Consider the following 27,331-nt stretch of genomic DNA (forward strand, 5'->3'; position numbering starts at 1 on the left):
TTGATCCATCCTTACCGGTGTACTCCATAATCTCATTGCCCAAACATTAACATACTCCCCCAGGTGTTGCTGATGTCTAGCTAAAGGTGATGAAAACAGCCACTGCTGATGCTGTATTTTGACACAGCAGAGGAAAAGACTATGACTGTCTGACAAGGCTTGGCTCCTGGCACCCTACTGGAAGCCCACTAAAAGAGGTTAGAATCATAACAAGACACGTCAGTAGAAGAATAAAGTATCAGCTGTGGACTGTCAGAAAGAAAAACTTTCCAAGATGTTACAGACTTTCCAAAAGAATGATAACAAAGATATAACTGGATTGCATATCACTGGGTCAGCCAAACAGCTACGAAAACCTGATGGTAAAAACATATTTAGGCTTTTATGGTTGCTTGTAAAGTGCATGGAGAGATGCTTGGAAACAATACTAGGGAATAAAGTATTTGACTAAAGTGGATGTAGGTCTGTCTCCACTCTGACTATTCACATGAAAAAAAATTTGAGGTGTTTTATAATCCAGTCTAGGAATACATTCAGCAATTAAAATCTTTCTTGAAATCTGGCTCGAGTTGTATCTCAATGTTTCAATGAGATTTAATATAAAATCATGGTTTATGATTTCAACTATATCATTATACACATTCCACAATAAGTAGGTAAAAAGAATGATTGGTGAGTTTATTTTGCCTTAAATTAACCGAAAGATTCAGAATCTAGCAATTTCTCAAAGATATTTTGCTTATTGTTTTTCAGAGTTGTAATGCTTATGTAAGCCTGAAAAGCTATTTCTGAAACATACAGCTAATTAAATCAAAATAAACCCAAAAAACTAATGTAAAACAATCCACAGTAGGCTTCTCTGATGAAAAGTGAGCTTATTCACAAATATTTATATACGGCATAGTTATTAAATCAAAAAGTAAAGAGTAAAAAAAACTAAACAAAGCACTTACTTTCCCCTTTTTTGGCTTTTTTTCCTTGTGATCCAAAGCCTGCAGATGCTTGCTGCGTGCCTGGTTCTGTTTTTAAAATAGATTTTTGCAGATGCCTCTGTCCCCACTGAGCAACTCCGCGATTTACTTCCAGTGTTAAATGAATCATGCGATTGATGGCTTGCTGTATCTCATCTAAACTGGGAACGATCACCTATTTAAAACAGTTGAACTATTGTTGAAATAAATGCAACTGATTGTCATTTTTGAGACCTCAGTCTTACTCCTCTCATAGTGAATTGTAGGGCTTACCCCAGAAGAGAAGCTGGTAAAGATAACTTTAGCAGGTTGTCTGGCTCAGAATTGCTTCTAAAGAGATGAAACATACTGTAGTGACCTTTAATCTAATTATGCAGTCATACTGTGGGTGAAATGGCAATCAAGTATAAAAGCAGATAGATTTATTGGCTTTTTAACAACTATTTTTAAAATTCCTACAACATTTTAAGCATCATTTTTATAATGACTTTTATCTAATGTGTGGGAATACATTACAAGCCTTGTTTTTTACACTCCAGAATAACAAAGCATTAGAAATTGTATGCTATGGTACAACCACCACCTCCCAGCCTTCTCGGGCCTCCCTATGATCTCAGAAATGTTCATTAAACCTTGGCCTTGATAAACAGCACCTGGGTTCAGCTCTTCTTGAGCTTATCAGAAACACCATCTGCTCCCAGGAGCTTAGGTTGTGAGCTAAAGAGCTCCTGTCTTTTATAAAAACAGCCTTGGAAACTTATTTTTCTTGCCTGAATAACAACTCGAGCGGAACAACATTTTTGTTATTTGAACTTTCAAAGAAAGTTACCAACCTGAATTGCGGCCAAGATGGAAAACTGCTGTGACTAAAGCCAACTCCCTTGTGACCCTATAAACAGCAGTCCTACATGAGACCCTTTGAGCTCTCCTGGACCACAGTGGGATGTGACTTGCAACGCCCCTCTGAGTGGGGCTCTCAGAGCCAGAGAACTCTCAAGTTTGCTGTACTTGGAGGATCACTGCCGAACATCGACGACAGATCCTGGACTCATACTCCTGCTCCTCAAGGCTCTACCCTTTGCCCATTGAGAAGATGCAAAGGCATCGACATGAGCACTTCACTGAACTCTGGGGAATTTTTTGCAGGTACACACTTGTACACCTTGTACACACTCCTTTAGGTCTGTGTGCGTGAACATGCTGTAGCAAATGTACTGTGTTGTTCTCTTAGATGCTTAGGTACATTAGATTCATATGTAAGCTAGACCTATAAGTGAGTTACTGTTGTGCTTATACTAAATTCCGCTGAATCTTTTGTTTGATTGTTTAAATCAGGCTATTGTGTAAATCAGTGCTGTTAAGTTTAAGTGCTGTTAAAGATTTAGGCCTGGACTGTTGGCCAAGTCTGGAGTTAAGTTTGGTAAAGGGGTCCACTCTGAACCTCGTGACTCAACAGGAGGGTCCTCCTTTATTCCTTTTTAAACCTTACCCTTTCCTGTGCCCATCCTCCAAGTAGATCATTTTAGGTTCATTTAAAATTTAGATTGATTTGTATTAGATTTTATTCTAATTTTTCTCTGTATGCTTTAACCATCTAGTAAGTAGTAGAGTGAATCTTGCCAACAAACTTTGTCACGCTTTCACTTCTAAATTAAAACTGCTTTTGCTGATACCTTTGCTGGTGATTTTCTGAGTGACCTAAAACACTCATTCGCAACATATAAATATATTTACACTGTAATTTCATGCAAACAAAAATCAGCTGGATCAACATGTCTGAGGTCCAGGTTGAATAAATGCTGTGTTTCTTGTCTCAGAAAGGTAGTATTACCTCGAAAACTTTTGCTAGAGCACAGTGTTTAGTAAATTAATGGAACTCCAGGCAGTAGGCCTGAGGTTTTCCATTTGTATATTTGGCAAGGAATTTGTGACATAATTCTGACCCAAGTCAGAAGAGGAAGAGCACCTGTATTCAGTTGCCAGAGTACGTGATAAAGCGAACAGGAAGGACAAGATTTATTCCTGATCTGAACTGAGAACAACTAGCAAACCGGATAGGGACAAAACAGAGGATCTGGTAGCCATCATCCATACTGTATAAATGCTAGTATGGTCCCATAGCATAGTTTGGGAGGATGCAAAGAAGCACATTCCAAGAAAAACATCAGGGGCAGTTTGATGAATAAAACATGACAGGGGCTGCTCCTGATGCACAGTTTGAATGCCATCTTCTGGTTTCAGGGAGAAAACACTATTGCAGGTACACACCATGTCATGTTAGCTCACTTCGGGGTCGAAGAACACACTCTAGCCAGTTTTATTTAGTAGAACACAAACAGCCATAATGTCCTGAACCCAGAACTTTTTGAACTGCTTTGTCAACAATAATGCTAATGGTGACTTTGTTCTGTTCTTGTTGAAAATAGTTCTATACAGGATAAGATAGAGTAAAGGCACACATGAGTTTCTCCAAAGTACCCAGCAGGAGAAGGAAATTATGTGAGAGCAATTCAGGAAAGAAAAGAAAAACATAATTTCTTGTTAAAATTCAGAAGAATTATCACTCTTGTGATATGCTCAATCCTCACATATTGTCTTCGAACAAAATCTTACAGCTTTCATGTTCAAGTTATAATTTTAAAATGATAGAATCATCCACAAGAGCGCTTAGGACTGGGATGTAAACTGCTTAAAAGTGATTCTGATTACCTATAAATCACTTTCACAGATTGAGCAGCTGCATACATAAAAGCAAGGCTCTTGCAAAACCTTATTAGCATTAGCAAAGTGGTATTTTACCCAGAATTACTTGATTACTGCCCTGGATCAGCCAAGCATTTGAGGACTGGAAAGAAATATGTACTTCCTTTGCAGTGGGTAGAGTTTGGAGCTTTATCCTTCTACAAATATCAACAAGGTAAACATTCTACACTTTTGACAGAACTTACATATCGTGTACACACACACACAGTGTGAATGTATAACAGAATGCCAATATGAACAACAGTTCAATGTCAAAGGAATATCACCTTAAAACAGAACCTTTCTTTCATTGTAATTTCAATATAAAACCATTAATCTTTGTAAGACATTTGAGAAATATTAAGTTACCTTCTCTCATAAAATGAAAAATACATATTGCTGACACATAGTTATCTTACTCTACAAAAGGAAAACAAATTAATGCTTTAGTTCTTTGCAATCTTTTTCCCCTGCACATAGAAGTCCACAGTTCCTTTTTCTGGTTTTGAGTCTTCTGTTTTTGTTCAGTGTTCCTCATTCTGGTCATCTAACCTCCTATTTAGGTGACTAAAGCCAAACTAAGCAAAGATAATGTTCATTATTGAAATTCAACAAAAGGATTTAGATTACACAAGTAAGAGTTAAAACAAATAATAATAATAGTAATAATAATAATAATAATAATAATAATAATAATAATAATAAAGCAACATGAAGAACCTATTCCAGTAATGCAGCTACTACACGTGAGGGGAATTGTAATCATTCTGCAAAGAACACGGATGAACAGATCGCAGTGTAACTGCTAAATCACATAAGGTTAAAAGGCCAGGTTCTGCAAGAACCACTGAGACAGAGGCCAGGACACTGGGACTGCGAGCACATTTCATCAGTGCTCTCAGCTCACTGAAAGACATGAGCAACTGCTATTCTTTGGAACAGATGCTGGTTCAGTGGAAGTGTGCCCACACCCTGCACTTGGGGAAATACAGAGATTACTACAAGACAGTGTATTTTACCTTACCTATATGACATAAAACTTACCAGATTGGGAATATCAAGGTGTACTTCTGCTTTTAGAAAAGGAGTAATGTCCTCAGATTTGCTGAAAAATAATTTTGACACATATCATAAACACTTCACCACAAAACCTCCTCAGATTAACTGAGAAATATAATTTTGAGCTACATTTTCTGATGAAACCCACGTGGAGAATTTTCACATTAAATTATGTACTATTTCCAAAACTTACAGAAGTTTCTTGTTTAAAGGATAAGAAAATACCTAGAGCTCCACCATTCTGACAAAGGTTAGCTTGGATCCAGCCACTGCTTTCAGAATTTTTCATCCAGAATATTTTCTGATTATGGATTTTAATCTCTCAGGTTCAGAATGATGCAGCTCTGCCAGCACTTTGAATAGGGCATAAGAAGGTCTCACTGATCATTTCATGAAACAATATATCAAGAGCAAAAGTTGCCCCATTACATTTTAGATAATTGTTCAACAGAATGAAAAGAAAGTTTCAAAGATAACGAGCTAGTGCAAAATGATAAATATATGATGTTAACCTACTCAAAACTAAAATTGAAACCTAAAAACAAAGAGCAAAGTAAAATTTTAAATGCTGTGGCATGACATACAACCAAATAAAGAACAGTACGATACAGCAGACAAATATGAAAGAAACAACAAAAAAATTCCTACTGACTTTGATAAGGATTTTAATACATTTTAAATGAAAAATATCCTTAGAAAAAGAAAAAAGTAATTCAGACTTTAACACACATTAATGACAAAATATCATAAACTTCACTTGCTTAAAATAAATTCTCTTAATAGAATTCTAAGTAGGGTTTTCAATATACAATATACTATACTGAAACAATTCTGCCTCTGAAGCGTATGCCTGTTTGAGCAGAGAAGAATCTATAGAAATTCTACTGAATATAGGAGACTGATTTTGTATGGATCTTGCCATTACCATAAAGAATTAATAACGAGTGCACATTATTGAAGGAATCTTTCATTTGCAACTTACATTGAAACACTCATTCTTCTTTTAATACGATCCAAAGACAGTCGGGTTGCTTTCTGGAGGCTGATTAGCAGCCGGCGACTGAAATAGGCATGTAAGTCTTTACAATTCTGTAATAAATAAACCAGACATTGTTTAGCATCGTACTCACATAGGAACCTGAAAATTACTGCCAAAAGGTTGCAAGTCAAACCTAATAGATTTTGTCTGAAGGAATTTATGCTCTAAGCTACATAAGAAATGCAAAGCAAGAAGTTGGGGGGTTGTAAGTAAGTAAATAAGTGAAAGCTACATGGAAAAGATGGAAAAGCTACATGGAAACAACTTGTCTTAATCAGATACAGAATCCTGAAATCTGTTTGAAATCTCATGCTCCTTCAGAAAAGCTCTCCATATTAAAAAAAAACAAACATGAAAACAAACCACAAAACCAAAACATGAATTATTCAAGCATATTGGTGCATATGTACCCATTTTGAATGAGACAAATAGAGTAGAATCCAACTGGATTAAGGATATGAAAATACAGCAACATGAAATGATCACTATTACAAAAAATGATGCAGCCTTATAGCATTATTACATTTGTGCTTGCAAGTTTGAGAGTCTTTGTTCTTTACTTTCCTTCTCTGCTGAGTATGAAGAGATTGCATTCTTCATGGAAAAAGTACAAAGATAACCTTTCTTGGTGAAGTCGGAAGAGAACGCTAGAAAAGATGAAGGTTTCTGTCTACCCAAGAAGGAAAGCCTGTGTTGTGCCTTATGCACATTATTCTCTCCAATTTTTACACTTACCACTCATGTCAAGAATTTGTTTAATAAAGGTGATAACTGGAATAATGTGCAGTATACTTGTGAAAGCTAAAATCTATCTTAAATTCACTTTTCTGGTAAGTTATTTCATCATTTGTGCATTATATTTGATACTGTCCATGTGATGTCTTTCTGTAACATAGATATGCAGCTACCAAAACTCAAGATCCTGTTTACTAATCCAATTGGTCTAAAAATTAATTTCCTTATTTTCACAAAATACCTTTTTAAACTCTTCTTCTTTATCATTGCCCTTGCTATCATCACTTTGAGGTTCTTCAGCAGGAGTTTTTTCTTTCTCCTTTTCTTTACTTTCAAATGCTATATGTTTTACTGCAAATTTAAAAAGAAATAATTGTTATTTCATATGTATTCCGCTTTAAAGCATGCTGTCCCCTCATTAGAGGCAAAACAATATTGACTTTTATTTTAGTAATACCTGGCTCACCAAAAATTGGTTTTATTTCATAACACTTTTTCACACCAGGAATGTGGTTAAGAGTCCAGCCTATAATCCTTAGCATAACGAACACTGTGCACTACCAATCTGTTACTAAAGACAGATAGGCAGACATGAATATATCAGTGAAAATGGCCAAAAAAATCAAAATCAGTATAAAAAATTTAACGAAAGACAGAGAAGTATTTTTGTGTCATCTTTTTTCTGTTTGCATCCTATCAAACCACCTGGAGTATTGACCCTGACTGTGCCTCTATAACTGGAGAAATCTGAAGCCAGAAGAAAAACATCCTATGAAAGAAAAGAGCTCCATTACTGATTAAGCCTCGAAATAAATTTTTCCTTAAAATATAATATTTGTCTTGTAACAGTATGGAACCTTCTAAAATCTTTGTGAGACATGCCAAAGAAGAGGAAACCAGCCATGCATGTGCCAGCAGTTGACTATACTAATTTAAACTGACCAGCCAGCAAAGCACTGGTGTTTGAGACATAATTCTACTGTGGCAGGAAAGTTAAAAACAGAGGGACAGTACCAAAAATCTGACATAGCTAAGAAGAGAGGAACACTGTAGTTCACTTGCAGCTGGGGAGATGTGAAGGGGGAGAGTTACGATCAGTGACTGAGAGAAATGGAACTTCAGTGTTCTTCCTCTAGAGCAAGTACTTTGCTAATCTAAACAGAAGGACAGATTTCAACTCTAGAAACCCCACCAAAACTGAAGTATCTCCGTATTTCATGAGCTAGTGGTTTAGTTTAAGAGTGGTTAAAGAAGGCAGGACTGTGACACTGATGAAAACGTAGTGGGAGGGAGAAGTCTGTAGAAAATTATCTATAACAGATAACTTTTGATAAAAACTAGCTAAGTCTACAGAACACTTCATTTAAATAAGCAGCACTAACTACCTTGTGGTTCTGAGGGCTTAGAAGATGGAAATTCGTAATTCTTTTCAAACAGATCTATTAGTTCTTGAACAGCATCTTCAATGTGCATGCTTTTGATATTCAAGGATTCAGCACATTCTTTAGTATAATCCTGTTAAATAAAAACATCAATGAATTGTCTTAGTAACACTGCTTATTTTATTACTGTTCCTCTTCATGGAGATTCAAAACATTTCCCTGAATATTGTGCTCATCAGAATAAATTATTTCAATGAAACATAGATATTTATTAAAATATACTTGTATATTTATAAAAATCTTCAGTTATATTATCATTATCTTTTAATGCCCCAAAAAAATCCATTTATCAAATGTAATAGTACTTTTAGGTGCTTGAAAAAAACCCTGAATATTGAAGGGAGGTCACAGTCCGAATCTGAAATTATCCAAATACTGTTTCAACTGTCCTTAATGATTTTATTTACTTGCACTGATTTGATTATACATTTTTAGCCTATTTTGGAATAAGAAAACTTTCAGATTTTGAAATATACTTGTTGGAAAGTATTTTTTGCCTTCTCCTTTAAAAAAACAATTTGGAAAAAACAGGGGGCAAGAAAGGCTATATAAGTCTGAGGTCCTCCATAAACAAAAAAAATGTCATCTAATTACAAAGCACTTAAATAAGATTATCTATGAAATACTACAGCTTAAGAATCTCAAATACCAAAGAACCAATATATCTTCATATAAAATGTTTTAACCAAAATAATTTAATTACAAATAAAGTTCTGTATTTTCACATAGAGAATTATTTTTTAGTTTTATTTTCATTTACTAAGGTATTTTTTCTAACATGCCATAGAATTCAAGTTGAAAGATATAAAGTGGCACACACCTCATTGTCAGTCAACAGATCCTCTATTTTGATAGGACCATCTACTGGTAAACTAAGTAAGGAAGTACTTGATATTTCTTTTAATAGTGAACCAATCTGCACTTCACTTAAAATATTAACCTAAAAAGAGAAAATCAGATTAATACCACACACGTATCTTTAAAGCATAACATATTCTACTTAAGAGAGCTCCAACAGGTAAAAAATGTTTTGCAGAAAAATAAATACAAGAATGTTATAGAGTAGAAAATCCTCTCAGAAAGGGAATAATAACCAGAGTTATGGTAACTTGAGGGTTATTTAAAATGGCTAGACTCCCAAAGGATTCTGGCTGGTTTAACTGCAGTTTTAGGCAGACAGGCAGCAATAGAAAGTCAGACCCTAAATCATTCCTGTCATGCAAGATACACTGCTGCTAGACCAAATAAAACAGAGTAACAGAATCAATGTAATTAGATTCTTGTTCATGATCTTACTGACCACAAGTCTGGCAGCAAGGCAAGGGGGGTCTACCATAAATTGCTTGATGGGTTAATCTTCAGTCTTTCTCCTTCTTTTAGTCAACATAGTTTTTTTGCTGGGATTTGGATTCTAAATTGCACCATTATTAGTATACAGTCAACTACAGTGAACTTTTTTTGCCATGGCAGAATCCAAGCAAAATTGACTTCTGTCCAGCTTTTAATGTTTTATCTGAAACAGTCTGCATCTGTGATCTTGTTTTTCACAAAGCACCTCATGCTTGTGTTTCACATCACTTTTTTCCTATTTGTCAATAATACCCCATTCACAGCAATCAAGAGTCTAAACCAGGTTAACTTTTTTTTAATTGATACGGGAGGGAAAAGTAAAAAAAAAGCATGCAACCTAAATACTTAATGAAAATAGAGTGTTTCTACACAAAAACATGATTATTTCAGATATACTCAGGCTTACAAAACTGTTTTCTGGCACAACCTTTTTCCAGCTTTGGTTTTCAGTGGCAAACAATGCACTTGATCATAATTATGATTTTCTGCCATACATAAAAAGAATTACATATACTGACCAGTGACTAACAATCTCCTACCACAGGAGACACAATTTAAGATATTCATAGAAGAGATAATAATCATATAGTTCAACTATCAAGCCAGAAGGGCGATCTGACTGTCAAGGTAAATTCTTGAGAAAAAAACCAAGCCAACACAGGTCCTCAAGCATGTTAAATCAAAGAATCATAGAATATCAGGTTGGAAGACGACTTCAAGGATCATCTGGTCCAACCTCTCTTGGCAAAAGCATGGCCTAGACAAGATGGCCCAGTACCCTCTTCAGCTGAGTCTTAAAATTGTCCAACACAGGGGAATCCACCACTTCCACTGGGAGGTTATTTCAATGAGTGACTGTTCTCATTGCAAAAAAATTTCCTCCCGTGTCAAATAGGAATCTTTCCAATCTTCAAACATTACACACGATGGTAAGGTCTCCCCTAAGCCTTCTTTACTCAAGGCTGAACAAACCAATTTCTCTCAGCTTTTCCTCATTTGTCAGGCTTCTCAGTCCTTTGATCATCTTTGTGGCCCTTCCCTGAACCCTCTCCAAATCCCTTCTATATAGCAGGGACCAAAATTGAACACAATTCCAGGTTTGGCCTGACCAGGACTGAGTAGAGGTGAATGGTGAGTTTTTTATCTCTGCTGGTTGATGAAACCCAGCATCCTGTTGACTTTCTTTGCTGCAGCAGCACACTATTTGCTCACATTGAACTTGTTATCCACCAGGATGCCCAGGTCCTTTTCCAGAGAGCTCTTGCCCGATCAGGCAGATCTCAGCCTATGCTGCACTCCTAGATTATGTTTGCCCAGGTGCAAGACCTTATATTTGTCCTCATTGAAATTTGTAAGGTCCTTGTTAGTCCACTCTTCACACCTATTCAGATCTTCCTGCAGGGTGGCTCTCCCCTTTCCCACTGTGCTTGGTGTCGTTGGCAAACTTTGTCAGGGTACGCTTGATCCCATCATCCAGATTACTTACGCAGATATTAAATATGGAATCAAATTAATTTAGAAATTACATGAAAAATACCAAGACAGTAAAAGAGCACAGAGCAGCATGCAGAGAACTGTGAGGAAAAGGCATATTCTCCTTCATTATTTTATGGGCTGCACAAAGATGACACAGTGTCACAACATGCCTGCTATGAGTAGAGTGAATGTTCCAAAGTTCTCCACTCAACAGTATTTACATGGAAGTACCTTTTATGCAGCTGCGCTCATGGACAAGCACTCAAAGACAGGCACTGACTCTGAAAATCAGAGTGAAAGCCCCAGAATCTGAAGACAAGGAGTGGAAATAGATTCTACTTTCTGGACAGAAACAAAAATCAAGCATATGATGGCAATAACGGGAGAGAATCATTGAGTATATCCCTATTAAAAAAAAAGAACCTATTTTATCAAGCAACAAAATCTCTGCATATGATACAAAAATAAGTACAGATTATGTTCCAATATGAAAAATAGTGTCCTAGAAATAATTTCTGTAAGCTTTTAGTTTTATTTATGTAGTGAGCAAGTGTGTACCTTTCTCAAAAGCTGTCTAAATATATGCAGAACTTCATCAGCTTCTTGAAAGAAAGTTTCCAGTGTCACAGATGACCAAGTCAACATGGTAAGTCCTTGCCTCAACAAATCGTCCATCTAAGCATAAAAATATAATTTAATAGATCTTTAAAAGCCACAACAGAAAACAATTAAAACAAGTGCCGTTATTAGTAGAATCACTAATATTGTTTATAAAACAGAGTGGTGTGCAAGGGACATTAGAAGTTTCCAAGAAAAAAGGTCAAAGAAATCTATGCAATAGGAAGGGGAGGGTAGGGCATACTACAGCCTTGGTTTTTTTGTTTCTCATACTACTGTCCAACTTTGTAGTTATACAAACTTACAAAAACTCTGCAACCTTTTGGTGTGACTACTTACAACCAAAAAGGGGAGAGTTACTTAGAACAGTCACATACATACACTTGTAAATGTCTGGCAAAACAAAATGGCTTGTGGGATAGACATTCTGCATCTCCAATCAAGCTGTACCTTTAGTGTAGCATATAACATCATAGTGTAGCATTGTACACCACTGAAGAGACTCAATTCACAAGGTTAATATAATTCTCTCCAAGCAAACTTCCATGTTAAAGCCAGAGATTTGTGGAGGTAAATAGACCGCAAAAACCATATTTTTTGTTCTACTGGTCTTCTATCTCATAGGCACTAAGATTATTTGATTGTAATACACATTATTTGAGAACTGTATGAGGGATACAATGTGCAAATTTTTAGTCTTAAAGGTCTCAGTAAAATTCATTAAATTTACAACATGCATATCCATCTAAATATTTTAGAATTATAAATTATTACTAAGTTATTTTAACTTCTTATGAGGTATACTGAAATGTACGTAGCAATACCAACCTTATTCCTTTTTGGTGTTAGTAGATTTACAAAAATGTTTGGTGTTTTTTTACACAAATCTTCGTAAGACTGGACAAGGCCCTGTTGATTATTAGAAAGGGTAGTATCAAGCGGAGTATTTCTAGCACTTCTTTACCGAAGCAAACATTTGTCATGCAATCAAATCATCAGAAAAAGACATTGAAAGCAGCATAATGCTGTATTTGAAAACAATTGTAGAATTTTACACAGACATTACATACCTATGAATATAATTTCTGGAATGTAATGAATTTGTATCATGCTATAGAAGGAAGAATGAAAGCCACTTTTATACAACATTTTCTTAAGGCACAAAGCCAGAAAAAGTATGATCTTTCTCTAGAACTAAGGACAGCTTGAACTTTAGTGACCGTAAGTCACAATACCCTCTTAAAATTGAGTATCATGTGCTCCAGATGCTTAAGTCAGGTGTGAACTCAGTTTTAAAAGTAACCTCTTGTCTTATGCCATATGCACACACACACAGAGAAATCTTGTATTATACACCTCATCCCCAAGATATAGGCTCTTTGAAATAATACAATAGCAGATACTACAAAAGGTATAACAAATGCAACTTCTCTTGCAGGTAACCTGCAAAACTTTTCACACTTTTGTGGCTCACCATATCTTCCAAACCAGATTAAGTACAATCTTTCTTCTCAAAAACTATAAAACTGCATTTTACTGATTTTCAGACAATGAAAACTTTTTGTATAGCTTTAATTATTTCATGACCAAAGTATACTTAGTGTGCCACTGGGTATACGAAGTATACATTCTTATATTTAAGTATCTATCAGCCCACACAGCAGTTAGCACAGGGTTTTCAAATGAGATTTTCTATGCCCACCTGTGCATTCCATAAATTTATCTTAAACTACCTCTTACCCAGCTTTAATCTTTAACTATAGAAAAAATTCTATGATTAAACACATTTTCTTTTTAATTTTTTTAAACAGCAATCATGATACATTTCAAGTTTACCTCTAAGTACAACTTTTTTGACTTCAGTTTATTTTCCATTATTGCTATCTTGACTGCTTGCTCTGGTACTTCCAGACCCAACTTTATCATACATTTGGTCTCTCGCACAATCTCTAGAATATGTGGATCAAAATTAACCAGGAACTGCTCGGTTTTAGGATGACGCACAAATATCGTGGATTGTAAGGCTGTAAAGACATTCTAGCATCAGTTTCTAAGACAAAAAATTGTTTATGTTCTAGAAATTATTATGAAATCAAGATTTCTAATACTACTATATAGTGATTAAGTATGTATGGTTACTTGTGAAATAGCTTCATGTTGTTTTCAGTTAAAGAAAATACACAACCAACTTCCATTACATAACTTTTGGCTTTGTATTCATAAACTAAAAAAGCCTCAGATCCAGTCTTATTTGTGCTGCAGTTTTTCTCAGCCCAAGTTAAAAAATTTTGAAATTTATTTTCTACGGACCTGGAAACACAATGCTTCAATACCAAACATTTCTAGCCATTAAGTAATAGTTGTCCTTAGAGGGACTGGGGGCAATACAACCTTATGAATTATTATACTGGAAAAAAACCAGAAAGAGTTATTAAATAGTACACACAGAGAATTTAAATACCAAAGTTATCTGTGTCACTACGTTAAATTTGTGTCACTACCGTTGACAGTCATCTGTCGAACAGTGTACCAAATCTGCAATCTTCCCCATCAAAACCAACTTTCAAGGTCAGTAAAGCACTGACATTGTATTACTGAGCCTACTAATTGAATCATGATTAACCTGCATATTTTAAGGGTAAACAAGGCTTAAAAAAAGTATCTGATTTGATTTGTATTGACCTGCCATTCAATAATATTTTAAAGAATCAAGTACACATTTAATTACTTACAATATTGTAATTGTGACATTTCCTTCATCCAAGCATTATGATAGACTACCTCGAACTCCACCAATACATATGCAAGTTTGTTGTATGATTGAACAACTGCTTTACCTTCTGGACTTGCCAAGATATCTGAATGTTTCTATTAAAACACAGTACATTCAAATTAAAACTATATCCAAAAACACCCATAACACTTGGGTTTTTCTCAGTTTAACTATTGTCCATACATAGTCTAAGTTAATACCGTGAATTATACTGACAGAGTTCTTAAAAACTGTGTCAATTATTTATGATTCAAATTTACGGGGCAATAAAGTCAGTAAGAACTTTTAAGGAATAAATACTAAATATTTGACACCACTAAGAGCAATTACTTTTATATACTGTCACAAACACCTGCAATTCACAGTGAAATGGATAGTCAGTTCTGCTCAAAGTGAATAACTGAAAATTTTTTGTAAAAAATTCCTTTTTTTAATCAGGAATAATATTTATGCCTGTTTTCCTTGGAACAGATTTAGATGACCATTATTCACTTCTGAGGGAAATAGGAAAGTGAAAACCTCTCTCACATAGAAGATAACTTGGCAGGAGACCCTAGATGCTTTGTAGGTGAATCATTCAAATATTTCAAGAATTCTTCATGATTCGTTTCAACTGAAATAGTCCAGTCTGTTCTATTCCAACATTACATCTTGGATCTACAACAAGGGTTACTGCAGAGCAGTATACACATACAAAGAAAAATGTTGCCTAGCATATAGTAAGTGACACAATCATAACCAGAAACTTTATGATCACTCTACTGAAGTAAGAGAGTTCACTGTTACACCTAATTTTTTGGCACATCAACTTACATGGAAATAGCTGATTGGTTCATTTACCCTTCTGAACAGCTGTCTCACCCACAGTATCTTTCCTGCAATAGGTGGCATGTTTCGAGCAAGAGGAGGGTCATCTTTCTGAGCTTGGTAAAGCTACAGTAAGAACAATATCATTAAACACATGGATTAACAAAAATCTATTGAAATGCTAAACTGCTTTGTCTGGTACCACAGTCTCTTCTTCCTCCCAAATAGAATAAATTTGTGTGAAGTCACACAACAGTTCAAGGAGAGAAAAATGTATTTCTTCCCTGACTTGGTACACTTCAGAGATGCACACGTATCACTGCTGGTACCTCTCCTGTCTTCATTATCTCATGCTGTTTCTCAGCTGTGCTTACTTATGACAGAGTCCTGAGTACACCAAAAGGCATTGTGAACCCAGGGGCTGAGCAGCCAGTATTTAGGACCAAGTCTGACGCCTGACTTTGAAGCCATCTGCTGTGCAAGCAAGCTGTTTAAGGAAGTGGTGTTGGGAGAACCCTCGTGGGGTTTTTCTCCTTTGCTTGGGAACAGGCCTCAGGAGAGGCCCAAGCTGTATTGTTACCCAAGAGCTTTTTCCCGACTAGAAACATCAACACTGTTCTTCAGACACACATATCTGACTATTAGTTACTCAGGATTTGGACATAATGATTCTTGTGGGTCCTTTCCAAAACAGGATAATTTAGGATTCTATGATATGCACTTTTCTACTAACTTCTAAGCAAAATGCATGCAGGTACTCCTGGATACACAGCCCATGCTTTTATCTGTGCCCAAGATGAGAAAAAAAGGCCCCTGCTCAGTGAATGGCTATCTTACAATAAAAAACAAACAAACAAACAAAACCCCCCAAGAAACAAACAAACCCCCCCCCTAAAACTATAATGTACAAAATTTGCATTGACAAAGTATTCAATCACTTTAGAACCAGCATTGCAGTAGGAACTACCTTTTATTAGAAATAATTTCCTTGGCAAAGATAAAAGGCAACTCAGTAATATCTAATAATTACTTAGAACTAGTCAGTAGAATCAAGACATATTCTTTGACAGAAGAAAGGAGTACTTGTATCCACTCAGCTTTAGGCATGCAGACGCAGGCTGTGACAACACAGACTCTGCGATGACAAAACTCTTCACTAACCAGCATGTCTTCTTAACCCTACACTGTCTCCTGCACAGCCCCAACTACAGAAATCCAAGTAGCTTCACGGTGAGAGGAACTTACCTGGATGAAACCCTCTCAGTAAATGTACCTATTTTTCTTTTGCCTGGGAAAATACAGCTAAGGTTGGGCTACATGATTTTTTATCAAGCAATGCTGCTGAAAATCTATTCGTCTAATTAAATCAGTAATTAGGGGTTCAGGGATTGTTATATACAGTGCACAGGTAGGGAAAGGACACTGTAAAGAGTGGTTCAGAGCAGCTTTGCTAGGCTACAGTTTAAGTCACTGTTTGGAGGAATAATTTTGTAATAAGTGCAGAGTTTATACATATCGATTCGTGGTGTAAACTTGTATCACTGATCTTACAAAATGTAAGCATCTCAAAAAACCTTTTTCATCAGTCTGGTTTTCCAGACTCCCTTAATACTCATTGAAGAAAAAATGGTCATTTGGAGGGAATTATTAAATCTTCAGGACATGATATAAAATTGATTAGAGATTAACTCACTCTAGAGTAATTCTTTTCTTGAGTAGAAAGGGAGTTTGGACATCTAGTTCTGACGCAGATGTTTATTTTACGGACAAAGTAAAAGTTGACAGTCAAGTGATAAGAGCAGTCCCCAGAAGCTGACTGTCATTTATACTTCAGTCATGGCGCACTACAAAAATCACAAAAAATGACTGTATTATGAACATAAATGCAATTTACCTATATTTAACTATATTATGTATTTTATACTGCCACAGCATTTGATAATAGCTACCTATAAACACAAATTAACTGTAGAAACCTCATATAACAACAAAATCCAGAAGGTACGTGCAACCAATGTACACAGCCAGTAAAGAACATGCTTCTTTAAATTTAATTGATGAAGAAATAACAGAAAATATTTTGGTTTAAAAACTAAAATTGTGATGATGAATTTGCCTCCAAGAGTAATTGTGCATATTGTATTGCCCACACACTAAGGCCCGTTTTCTGTAACAGGAAAATAGAAGTATGATAAACTTAGCATTGGGAGTAAATTATTGAAATAGGCAGAATAAATAAAAATTATTCATATTAAAATGCTTGCTCCTATTTTAACATGAGGTTTACAACTTACTGAAAGGAAACAAAATACCTTTTTAGTAGCTTCAAGATCTGCTACATAGTGTTGAAGAATACAATCAACTGTACGTGCTATTTCTTCTTGGAGGCATGGCATATTCAGATTCTGAAACCTGTATTAAAAATTAGTACCCAAAATGACATTTCTAAAATAATAGTTTTTAAAATTTATTTTGGGGTATATGAACATTACATAAAGTGAAATAAGCAAAAATCTAGGAAATGCATTTGAATGTAGAAAACTCTTTTGCTTTGAGGAAGTTTAAGGAAGTTGAAAATTTCTACCCTGGTGGATATTTAGGTGTTGTTGCTTAGTATTTTTTAGACTTTTCCTTTAATATTCTATATATATATAGTGAATATATATATTCACTCTTGTGTATAAAAATAATCTAATGAAATTAAGAAACAAAATATATTGATTCCCATAAGAAAGCTAAAATACGTATTTTATCATGATTATGTGTTCAGAACATCAGTAATGAAAAATTCTTAATTAGGCCCTTTGTTCTAAAACTCGCTATGTTGTTTTAATTCTGCTAATCCATAATTTCAAGTTACTTTAAAATACTTTAAAACATAGTTGCCAATACCTTTGAAGTAACTGAAGTGAATTCTGTGAAGACACAATTTTCCGAAAACAGTTACGCATAAAAGTCTGTAGCTGTGTCTAAAGAATACATAATTCAGTACGGTTTTTCTGGTCAGAGAATAGTATTTTGACGATATTTTCTTAACATAGTAGCATTTGCAATTGTTACTACTTAGAAAAATAAAAACAGCAGCCTTCATCAGTCTATGCTTAATATAATTAATAAATAGCTAGTTTCAGTCAAATAACTTCTAAACTGTCGTACAATTCTATGAAATAAACAAATTAGTTGCAGCTTTGTTCTGTCCAAAATCTAACGACTTTCTTCAGGCTAATAAATGACTTCCACATAGAACATTCTCTCAGGGTCTCACAATTTTTGTCATTTTGGCTGTAGAGTGACAATCATCTGTGAGGACTGTTTGATATACTTTACACCTTCTTTTGAAAGAAGAAGGAATGGAAAAAGCCTCCCTCCAGACAAACACAAACTCCATGCTCTTTGGAAGAACAATGTAGCCTATTCACAATCCAACGTCTCACTGACATTCAGTTCCATAGATTTGTCCCCAAATAATAAGTTATAGTATTACTTACCTCTAAACGTTCAACTTCTGACAAGAATTTCACAAAATCCACATCAAATTCTGTTACTTGTGGATCAAGGGTGTCATATGGTTTCTTTTGAAAAATGTGGTAGACATTTTTGAATTTTACTGCCATAAGATCTATGCCTTCAATTGCACACAGAGTCAGTGCATTAAAATTCTGTTCTATGGCTATCATCTCCATTATCTGAAATAAAGATATTATATTCATGCTCAAAATGAATTATTTGTTATTTCCTCTATAAACTAAAACCTGAGTTAAAAAAAATAAACAGCAGCCACTCCTCTAGCTACTGCATTCACAAATGTGTTGTGTCTGAGTCAATTATCTTCAATAAGCATGGTTAATTCAGTTTTCAACATCAGTTCTCACCACAACCCAACACAAAGTAAAGTAAGCTTTGGTTTTCTGAATGAGAAAGAGGGGTTTTTTATGTTTTATTGCTAGAGCCAATAGAATATTATGGAAAAGGAGTTAAAACATGGCACATATATACTGATGACAAAAAGATATCTCAAAGAATAAAAAAAACCAACCCTACAGATTAGTATGTATATTGAGTGTTGAAGAAATACATCAAAGACTCACAGAATTCCTAGCTTGTGATGATTATCATCTTATCCCTTGTCTGACCTTATTCTGCACCAAGAATGACCTACTACCTTTTCCACGCAAACCCTAAGAATGTTAGTTTAAAATCCCTTCACTGCATTACCGAGCCTAACATTAAGACCACACCAAGCAGCAGAATCATCTGAAGAACTGTGTATGGCAGTAAACATGAGTTTTCAATCTCATTCAAAAAAAGAAAAAGTGTGTTATTTTTCACATAATTTTAAACCTCCTAAAATAATGATCTGAGTCTAGATCAATCAGGTTATTTCTCTCCACACTAAGAGAGATAAATTGACAAGTTGAGAAGGCAACTGTGACGTAATAGCATAAAGCATTGGGATGACTTTCTCTGTGGAAGTGCCTAATTTCTCTCAACAGAGAGTTACAAACTCCTTTACAGGATGATTAAGAGCATGTATGTTGGCAAGCATCCACTTTGTAAACTGTTCTTTGGAGAGACGCGTCTTCTTTACCAATAGTAACAGCACACAATATACTCACTTTTTCTAATCTCCTACAAAAAGCTTCAGATTTTCCAAAAATGTACATTTCTGATACTTCAAATGCCTTTTCTCCTAGATTTTCCAAAATCTCTTGCTTAGCTTCGTGAAAGCATTTCTGATATTCTTTCAACAGACATATGCATTCCTAAAAAGTGAAGGAGTAAATACTGTACTCATTATGCTGTGCTTACAAGTGAGGGCTCAAACCTATTGACAATCCAAAGTCATTACTTATCACTTAATCTGGTTTTAGTCAACAGGCAATAACAATTTAAATACAGTGGTTTTCTTTCAGTATCTGTAGAAAATATTTGTAGCATATGAACCAACATTCAATAATACAGTAGACTGAACCAGAGAGTGGTGGTGAATGGTGCTGCATCCAGCAGACAGCCAGACACTAGTGGTGTCCCCCAGGGATCAGTGTTGGGCCCAGTCCTGTTTAATATCTTCACTGATGATCTGGATGAGGGGATTGAGTACACCATCAATAAATTTGGAGATGTGGGTGCCAGGGTCAATCTGCTGGAGGATAGCAGGGCTCTGCAGAGGGACCTGGACAGGCTGGATCAATGGGCTGAATCCAACAATTTGATGCTTAACAAGACCAAGTGCTGCATCCTGCACTTTGGCCACAACAACCCCCTGCAGCACTACAGGCTGGGGACAGAGTGGCTGGACAGTGGCCAGGCAGAAAGGGACCTGGGGGTACTGATTGATGGTAGACTGAACAAGAGCCAGCAGTGTGCCCACATGGCCAAGAAGGCCAATGGCATCCTGGCCTGTATCAGCATTAGTGTGGCCAGCAGGACTAGGGCAGTGATTCTTCCCCTGTATTCTATGCCTTTTGGGGAAGATAGAACTCAGTAACCGAGGCCTGGAAAAGGAGAAGGTGGAAATGAAGTTAACATTGGCAAGCAGTATCCCCACATAACTTGCCATAGCATATTGTATACCCTTAATTTGTTCTTAATAGATCACCATCAAATGAAGAAGAGGAAGACTACCTTAGCATTGAACTTTCATGATATGCCAAGGAAATCTTGTATGGGAAGCTACTGTAATAAAGTCAGGGTCTATTCAAATACCAGACTCCCTGTGGTAGAGGAAGATTGTACCATATCAGAGGTATCCCCTCTTCCATATTCCCTCTTCCTCAAAGAGGAAAAATGTGGACTATTAATTCTTTGGTTGCACATATGGCAAAGATGTCAATTCCAAGGTCAGTGACAGACCACGCTGATAAAGATGAGGCCATAATAATTTCAACAATGCCCATGGGCTAAGAATTCTTTGGAAAACATCCAAACCATCATGAAACAAAAAGAGCCAAGAGGTGTGAAGCACTTGATACATAATGGTATGGGCTTCTTTATGACATCAGCAGGTAATCAGTAGGTTTGACATGTAAATAATAAAACACCAAAATACAAACATTGATTTTTCCAATGACTGTTGGTGTCTCCTGATCCCAGACTCCATTCAAGCCAGCATCTGTAATATATGCTTTACATGTTGTGACCATTTGATTTGTAACCTAGGGCAGATGAATGAAAAAAAGTAGGTCTCAGGCTTAACAGGAAATTTGCCTGTTTTACAACATCTAACAAAATTCTCACATGCATGTATTAATACTATCAGATTGGAATAAATTTCACCTGTGGAAATAATATTGGCTAAATAATATATGCAATATGTACAACAAACACCCTATAAAAACCCTGAGAACACTCCCAGAAGTATATTTAAGTCCCAGGATGTATTTGTAAGTCCTAACATTTCAGCAATACATATACATAAACACAGAATGTCATCAATCAAACTTCAAGAACAAAAAGAATTTACTGAATTACAACTATTCTTCACTTACATTGTTATCTTGACACTTTGCAGTCTTATTTAAAGACTGCCCTTAAGGAATTTTGTATCCTAGTAGTATGTCTTTACCGTGGTTTTCTGTGGCTATAAAAAGGAGAAAACATTCTTCCACTTCTCAACCACAAAAATCCAAACTTAGTAATGACATAAAGAGAGAGAGAAGTATGTGCAGATATAGAAGACATATCACAGAGGACAGGTACAGGTAGATAAATTTTTTGTCTATTAAAAAATATGAACAATTCAAAATAGTTCTCCTGACATGAGAGTACTGTAAAGCAGGTCTTAAGTATCCCTAACTGAAAAAAGACTGAAAACTGCCCCACCAAAGGCAGCCTCAAACTTTAAGAAAATGACTCATGAAGTTGGAGATAGGACCTTCAGTGTCACCTCTGATGATCCTTAAGTGGAAACAAAGAGTAAAGGGAGACCTTAAATGACTGGATTAAAATACAGATTTTTCCTTGCTATTTCTTGGCATAGTTTCATGTAACCAGTTTTTTATTAGCCTTTGCAGTGAACTATTCACTCCCTTAGGCCAGTAAATAATAGACACTAGCAAGAGTTAATATACAAACATGAAAAGACCCATTATAAGACAGACAATGTATACCTAATATGATATATGAAAAACAGCCACAGACATGAATAGATATAGATTTGAAAAAGCACATACTTCTTAATATCCCAGTTCAAACTGAAATATAACAAAACTTTATGCTGAACCCTGGGGTGTAAGGAAACAAAAAGTGTGTGCCTGTGTAATGAGGGTATACTGTCAATTTCCCCTGTATGCTTACTGCAGGTGTGTGGTTTACTTATGAAGGATTTCTTTGTTATAAAATCATTATACAAAGCATCTTTGCATGCAGTGAATACCTAGATTCTGCAAAAGACATTGGAATAAACACACAGTCAGTCTTAATTTCCTCTTTAAGGAGGTAAAGTTTATGATCTGAAATTCAATTAAGTTTTCGAGTATGACTTGCTTCGGAAAACAGGAACCTTTTGTCTTTCCCACTTTTTGGAGGAACAGCCTGGTCAGACTGATGGCCATCTGCCATTAGTTCTTCAAGGCTGAGAATAAAAGAGCCTTTGTGGATTCTGTGATTTAGGAAACAACTGATCAGATTAATTTAGATCAAAGGATTAATCAAGAATATAAAAAGTTAACACCAATAAACCAAGAATAAACAAAAGTTCCTTTCAGAAGAGAAGTCTGTAATCCAAGTTTAGTCCTCTTCTGATCAACAGAGTTGTCTTCCTTTCCCATGCAGAACTCCACTATTTACTATCATTTTTAAACAAATGTTCTACTGATTTAAACTAAATTAAATTTGCTTCTGAAAAATCATACAATTTTAAAAATTATTGTTTTGCTCAATATACTTACCTTTATAAGCAATGATGTAATTCTCTCAGAAGTATTGTAATATTTTGAAACACGGTGAATCATTTGTACAGCCTTTATCAAGTTTGGTATTCCCTGTGTCATTGATACCTCAAAGCAGAGTTTCAAGAAAAAATTTACTTCCTACTCTTAGCAATTATATTTCTATTCTATTGACAACTTCTAAATTATATCTTTCCCTAAGTCACATGAATCAATCTTTAAAATGCCATGTCATCTTACCAAAAGTTTTCTTATGAAAAAAGAGTAACCATGCTCAATAATATTTCAAACCTCAACTAACAAGAACATTTAAAATGTTTGATCATTGGCTAAGAAATCAGATTAAAGATGTTACAAGACAAGAATAATTGTAATGTGCTATTTTGATGAACAAAATGGAACACTGATTCAAAACGTACAGGTTGCATTTTTTGGTGCAATAGGAAGTATTTTTCTGACAGCAACTGTCAGTGATGTTTTCCTTCAGGTAAGGCTGCTAAATGTACTTTCATTGTGATAACAATCTTTACATAAAATGTTTCATTCAGACACTTCATAAAACTCGTGAAATAATTGCCACAATGTTAGTTTCATTAACAAATGCCTAATTCCTTCAACTATTATATGAAACATCTAAATCTTTCACGTATTTTGTGAAATCAGTGTCCATGTTGTTAAAATCATACTGCAGCATTACAAGTACTCGGTAGCTCAAACACATCTAAAGTATTGGTGGGGGGGAGGTGAAACATTATAATTCATTAACATTATCAGGGACTTGTCAAAGTTGCAATTCAGAACATAAAGAAAGTAATTTTGGCTGTCACCCCTCAATGGAACCAAGCTCCTGTAACTAAATTTGAGTTGCAAACTCAAACTGTGAATAAACATAGCAGGCATTTGCATTTAGCAAGAGTGTGAAAGAAATGCTATGTGACATAGAAACAACCATCTGTGTCCATGTTGTTCATCACCAACACCAGTCCTGAAATGGAATCAGGAGACTGAGCCTATAGGTTTTGTTTTTCAATCCTTGACAAAAAATAAAACCATGAATACTAGACTGTGTAGAAATTTCTGTGACTCAAAGCCTCGAGTTAAATGCTCAGTCTGAATTTTCATGTATTAACCTACTTCAGCTACAAATGTCACTGTGTGATACTGCATACACCAAATGCTATTTTACGCACACACCAAATATCATCATAAATCCACATGTACTCCTTTCCTTATTCACTAATATGTAAAACAGTTGTCCATACCAGATACTAAATTCAACTCTACACAGAATGAAGGTCTGTTTAAAACAGGATATATTTAGCTTAGAAATCACAGTTCTTAAGCTGAACATCATAGAAAATCCTATCTAAACTTAACTTGATCTCAGGAACATTATTAAACAGAAATTCATATGTATCCAAATTGTTCCAGACTAAACAAAGAACTTTAATTAACTATCCTGTATTAGTAAAATTATGAACTCTTCAATGGGTTTGCACACAGTAATGTCTGTCTTTGTTTATGATACAAAGAATTTTATCTTCATAACACCTATGAAGTAGCTCATCATTATGGCCTGGTACCTGGCACCCTCTAGTGATACCTTGAAGAGCTGAAGATAAACAGCTTAGTAACACTGCTTATCATACTTGTCTCTTACACTACTCCATGCAATATGAGCTCTGTGTCATATATTATCTGAGTCCTTTTGCTTCTCCTCAGTTAAAATTTGGTAGTAGGATCCTAAGCTGCCAGAGATTCAAAAGAAATGCAGCACTTTCTGACAGAGGGCAGGAGGCATATAGGACCAAAACATGAAGGACTCAAAAACAAAGGACAATGACCATTTTTTTTCTAGGGTACTTACTCCTTTCATCCTATTTTGCAACAATCATTAGGAAAATACACCTGTTATAATAATTCATAGTTATTATACCAAATAACTAATACCTTAAACTAGAACTGAATAGTGTACCTGGGCAACCAGTTATCTAAACTCTGACTAGCTGACTAGAAGCAGATAATACTAAATTATGTATTAAAACATTTTCTTACCCATTCAGGACCTTATTAGGTTTCATTATTTTCTATGTAACTGAAATGTTGGTATTTTGGTTACAGTTATGTCATCATTGACACACATGGAATTTTCAGGGCAAGACCTATTTGGAGATTTTTTATCACAAAATATGTACCTGCTTTAATTGCTTTTAAAGATAATACCAGCAGCAGGACTGACTTATTAGGCAACCATATGTATTTATGCTTATTTACTAAATACATATTTCAAAATACTTTATTTTATGAAATATATAATAAATGAATGCTTCAACATTTAGCTTGACAAGCTTTTAGAAAAAAATCAGAAAAACTAGAAATGTAAATTAGAAAAAATTACTTTTAAGTAAATATAAGGAAAGGAAGATTTATTTTGCTCTGGAATTTCTTTGTAAATACCTAAACTACGCATAAAGAATGATGAAAAGCATACTTACAATATCAGTGGTATAAAGTGGCTGACAAACTTTTTCAAGTGTGCCTAGGTATTTCACATTATCCTTCGATTCATTTGCTGCATCTGTGATTTTGCTATCTAATTCTTGCCACGACTAGTGGGAAAAGAGTACTGTGAAAACCTTCATACATAATGAACTATTTCTTTAACTTGCACTCATTTGTCAGAAGTAAACTTTGGCAAATGAATTTTTAAGAGGCATTGTCAAAGCAGGCAATAAAAGTTAATTTATTGTATTTATTATACATATATTTTATGTTCAGTTTTGACTGTATCCCTGAAATGTCTAGTTCTTTGTCTGAATACATTCAGCACACAAGCACCATACCTAAATTTTCCTCTTTTAATTCTCCTTGGCAAATCTTTTTTAGTTGAAACAGAAAAAAAAAAAAGCAAAAGCACAACATTTATAATAAAAAGCAGCACAAAAAAATTACCTTTAGTATTTTAGAGTGTGCAACTTTCAGAACATTAATAACAGCTTTACAGTCTTGTCCTTTGATCTGTTCGATAATAAAGTTCAATTTAGCGGACGTGTATTTCCAGTTCTCCAGTTCAGTCAGTGGACCTGAATCCTTAGCTTCTCTCCTTATCTGCTTGCTCTCAATCAGAACCTGCAGCCCATTTGAAAACAAATATAAATGAATCAAATGTCTGCTACAGCGAATAGACAAGTCATTATAGAGAAGAAATGCTCCTGGAGAAAATCACTTAGAAAGGAACAAGCTTGCTGTTACGGACACATGAAAATGGCTCCCACTTGGGAAAGCATTCTAAGTCTGAATTGCACTTAGTCATATTCTTAACTGAAATTAAGGCAATCAAAACACATGTTCAGCTGCTGTCATACCCTGGGTGAATATCACTATATACAGATACGTCTTTCTTTAATCAGAACACAGGGATTGAAATGCACCAAATGTAACTTCACTTGTCCAGAACTTCGAGAACTAGTTTAATAAAAATGTTAGATATCAGTCATAAATGTATCCATCTGTATGTTGATATATATCCAGTCAGCTCTTTTTACATGTCTTTTACATTTTTATTCTTGTAAGCTAAACACACTAAATATAGTATGCCTTGTAAGAAGAGTATCCCTGCCTCCACAGATTCTGTATTTCGACAAAGGAGTCTCTCTTTTTCATGGAAGTCTCAGATGCTAATTTCCTGGATAACTGAGACCTTACCATGCAAGACTTACACAGGATAAAAAATGCCCTGCTGGGCCTGACCAAAAATCTTTCTAAGAGCAGTATTTCCCACAAGGAGTGGCAGCAGAAACTTAACAGGTAATGTACAATTAGGTATGCTCTATATACATATGTGGTCCTCACCAGTGTTATTAGTCCTGCAACCCTCTGTTCTCTTCTTGCTATTTCTGTATTAATTGTTCAAAACTCTTATTCTTGCTAGACCGTAAATTCCGAGGCATAAGGACTATCTACGTAACTTCACTTGTGCATAGAAGGAGAGCACTTGTCTTAACTTGGGTGGAGATGCAGCTGAAGCCTTTGGCTAACTTCAGGCAAGTCTCACATATAATTTATAAATATTTATCCATATTCATGCTGAACTGATGTGTTAAAACAACAACTTACGTGTTCAATTTGTCTATACCATATCATAAGTACTTCCTCTAGCTGGTGAACTGTGTCATAATTGTCAGCAGCTGCAGCTATTTTATCAAAGGTCTGGAGTTCAGAAAAATTAATGTCATCTATTTTTTTCAACTCAACCGTTCCTTCAATGCTTGCTGCAGCACCTGAGAAAAGCACAATTACAATACAGAACCAATTAAGACTTTAAAATAAATTTTCACCAGTCAAAGAAGTTTAAATTTGAAAATATACATCTGCAGTCAGTGTTGTTTCAATATAATAGCACTTTACTGCACTCACATAAAGCAGAAAAT

The 27,331-nt window shown here is 35.2% G+C and overlaps 1 protein-coding gene across 1 annotated transcript in view; it reads right to left on the reverse strand.

Moving 5' to 3' along the window:
- The window catches only part of DNAH8 (dynein axonemal heavy chain 8), a gene marked incomplete at both ends in the record, with an annotated part of 113,127 nt that extends 86,083 nt beyond the window's left edge, over positions 1 to 27,044 (reverse strand). The window contains 19 exons of the mRNA XM_082276731.1: positions 1,014 to 1,146; positions 4,758 to 4,818; positions 5,755 to 5,920; positions 6,832 to 6,897; positions 7,932 to 8,061; positions 8,809 to 8,928; positions 11,373 to 11,489; positions 13,269 to 13,456; positions 14,165 to 14,300; positions 15,019 to 15,138; positions 17,325 to 17,424; positions 17,905 to 17,981; positions 18,501 to 18,698; positions 19,629 to 19,775; positions 21,066 to 21,167; positions 22,902 to 23,009; positions 25,397 to 25,510; positions 25,854 to 26,030; positions 27,018 to 27,044. Of these exons, the coding sequence (XP_082132857.1) occupies positions 1,014 to 1,146; positions 4,758 to 4,818; positions 5,755 to 5,920; positions 6,832 to 6,897; positions 7,932 to 8,061; positions 8,809 to 8,928; positions 11,373 to 11,489; positions 13,269 to 13,456; positions 14,165 to 14,300; positions 15,019 to 15,138; positions 17,325 to 17,424; positions 17,905 to 17,981; positions 18,501 to 18,698; positions 19,629 to 19,775; positions 21,066 to 21,167; positions 22,902 to 23,009; positions 25,397 to 25,510; positions 25,854 to 26,030; positions 27,018 to 27,044 (2,287 nt within the window). The remainder of the gene's footprint in view (positions 1 to 1,013; positions 1,147 to 4,757; positions 4,819 to 5,754; positions 5,921 to 6,831; positions 6,898 to 7,931; positions 8,062 to 8,808; positions 8,929 to 11,372; positions 11,490 to 13,268; positions 13,457 to 14,164; positions 14,301 to 15,018; positions 15,139 to 17,324; positions 17,425 to 17,904; positions 17,982 to 18,500; positions 18,699 to 19,628; positions 19,776 to 21,065; positions 21,168 to 22,901; positions 23,010 to 25,396; positions 25,511 to 25,853; positions 26,031 to 27,017) is intronic.
- Positions 27,045 to 27,331: the final 287 nt, after the last annotated feature.

Source organism: Coloeus monedula, assembly GCF_965178545.1.
Source record: "Coloeus monedula genome assembly, chromosome: 2".
NCBI lineage: Eukaryota > Metazoa > Chordata > Aves > Passeriformes > Corvidae > Coloeus > Coloeus monedula.